Source organism: Mercenaria mercenaria, chromosome 4 (genome assembly GCF_021730395.1).
Source record: "Mercenaria mercenaria strain notata chromosome 4, MADL_Memer_1, whole genome shotgun sequence".
NCBI lineage: Eukaryota > Metazoa > Mollusca > Bivalvia > Venerida > Veneridae > Mercenaria > Mercenaria mercenaria.
This window is the reverse complement of record NC_069364.1, coordinates 61,654,117-61,656,122: the sequence shown is the minus strand read 5'-3', so window position 1 is coordinate 61,656,122 and position 2,006 is coordinate 61,654,117. Positions and strand designations below refer to the sequence as shown.

The window sequence follows — 2,006 nt, the reverse complement described above, 5'->3', positions numbered from 1 at the left end:
GACTGCGAACTTCATACTTCACAGTTCAAACTTCACACTTCATATATATAATTCTTAATACGCATACAAATAATAAGAAAGTCTGAAGTCTGAATTGTGAAGTGTGAAATGTGAAGTTTGAAGTGTGAAGTTTGAAGGGTGAAGTGTTAAGTATGAAGTCTGAAGTTTGAAGTGTGAAGTATGAAGTGGGAAGTATGAAGTGGGAAGTGTGAAGTGTGAAGTTTGAAGTGTGAAGTATGAAGTGTGAAGTGTGAAGTTTGAAGTGTGAAGTCCGAAATTTGAAGTGTGAAGTTTGAAGTGTGAAGTTTGAAATGTGAAGTGTGAAGTGTGAAGTTTGAAGTGTGAAGTCTTTTTCGGGCGTTTTTTTTCTCTATTTTTAAAACAACCTGGGATTACCCGAGATTGAACATAATGAAGTAGAATAATGATTATGGCCGAGTTACTTCTGAAACCAGGGGCGCAATTTGAATGTATATCGTAGAGTATAAATAAATATACTGTACGAGAAGAAAATATTAAAAAGGTTTTCCTTTATAAGTCCGTTTAAAAGTACTGTCCCTCGGATGGGATAATTTTGAATCCATTGGCATAATTTGAATACCTTTAATACTAGAAGACCACTAGGTAATGCCACACACCATATATCTAATTTCTATGCCTTCCTGTTTTACACATGAAGATTTTTAAACATATTTTCCTTTCGTTTACTATTGCAACCACATTTCTACATTGAATGAAATTGTTTTAGCAATTTGTATGTGCGTCACCCATGTATCATTCCCGTGAGATTGTTAAAAAAATTATCCCACTAGTTTTTCTCAAGAAAACTTTGAACGGACGGACGACAGACAGTGAATTTCCCCTTTTTTTTCGAATATCAACAAGTGATATAATCTAAACTCGGAAAGTCGTTTATTTTCCTAGAACATTCAAAATTGTACACAATCAATAACACTTAAAACTCAAATAAGAAATGGCATACAGTTCATTTTTGTAAATATCATGTTTTAAACATAAATATTGCTTTTGTAAGCTAATTCGGGGTTCCATATTTTAGTGTGCTTGTAAAAGGGAAAACGTGAGCTCAAGCAAAAACAAAACATAATCAAAAAGTAAACGGTCATTTTGTAAGTAGAGAAATTTTGGCTTGAAAACGTGTAAAAACGTATGACCTAGTAATTGAACTGTACATATCTGTACAAGGATTGGCAAGAGAGCTACTTCCTGAACCTCTACAAGGGTAAAGGTGATGCCCTCGACCGAGGTAATTATCGAGGCCTTAAGCTCACCGACCAGGTTATGAAGTTACTGGAGCGTGTGTTGGACAGTTTCATCCGTGGTATGGTGGACATTGACTCTATGCAGTTCGGCTTTGTGCCAGGCCGAGGTACAACAGATGCTATCTTCATCCTACGCCAGCTACAGGAGAAGTACATAGCTGCAAACAAGCCACTTTATATCGCGTTTGTCGACTTGGAGAAGGCCTTCTATCCTGCACCAAGGAAAGTCCTCTGGTGGGCACTGAGGAGTCTGGGTGTTGAGGAATGGGCTGTTCGTGTCATTCAGGGTATGTACTCTGATGTAAGAACCCGTGTACGAGTCAACGGGCAGTATAGCGAGGAGTTCGGAGTTGAAGTTGGAGTTCATCAGGGATCTGTCCTCAGTCCCCTACTTTTCATCCTCGTACTAGAGGCTCTGTCACGCGAGTTCCGCACAGGTGTGCCTTGGGAGCTCCTGTATGCAGACGACTAGCTGTGATCGCGATTCACTGGAGGAATGTGTCACTAAGTGAAGGCGTGGAAGAATGGTATGGGAAGACAAGGGTCTGAGAGTGAACATGAAGAAGACCAAGTTTATGATCTCTGGCTCTGGTCTGGATCTTCTGCGAGACTCCGGTGCTTTTCCTTGCGCGGTCTGTCGGAGTGGCGTTGGGGTAAACTCCATCGTATGTTCCAAGTGCAGACATTGGGTTCACAAGAGGTGCAGTGGCATCATTGGAAGACTGA

The 2,006-nt window shown here is 40.2% G+C and overlaps 1 protein-coding gene across 1 annotated transcript; it reads left to right on the top strand.

The window, feature by feature from the left end:
* The first annotated feature begins 1,299 nt into the window (after positions 1-1,299).
* Positions 1,300-1,752, top strand: LOC128556650 (uncharacterized). Its single transcript, XM_053542233.1, has one exon. It carries the CDS (start codon positions 1,300-1,302, stop codon positions 1,750-1,752), a length of 453 nt encoding a protein of 150 aa, XP_053398208.1.
* The last annotated feature ends 254 nt before the right edge of the window (positions 1,753-2,006 follow it).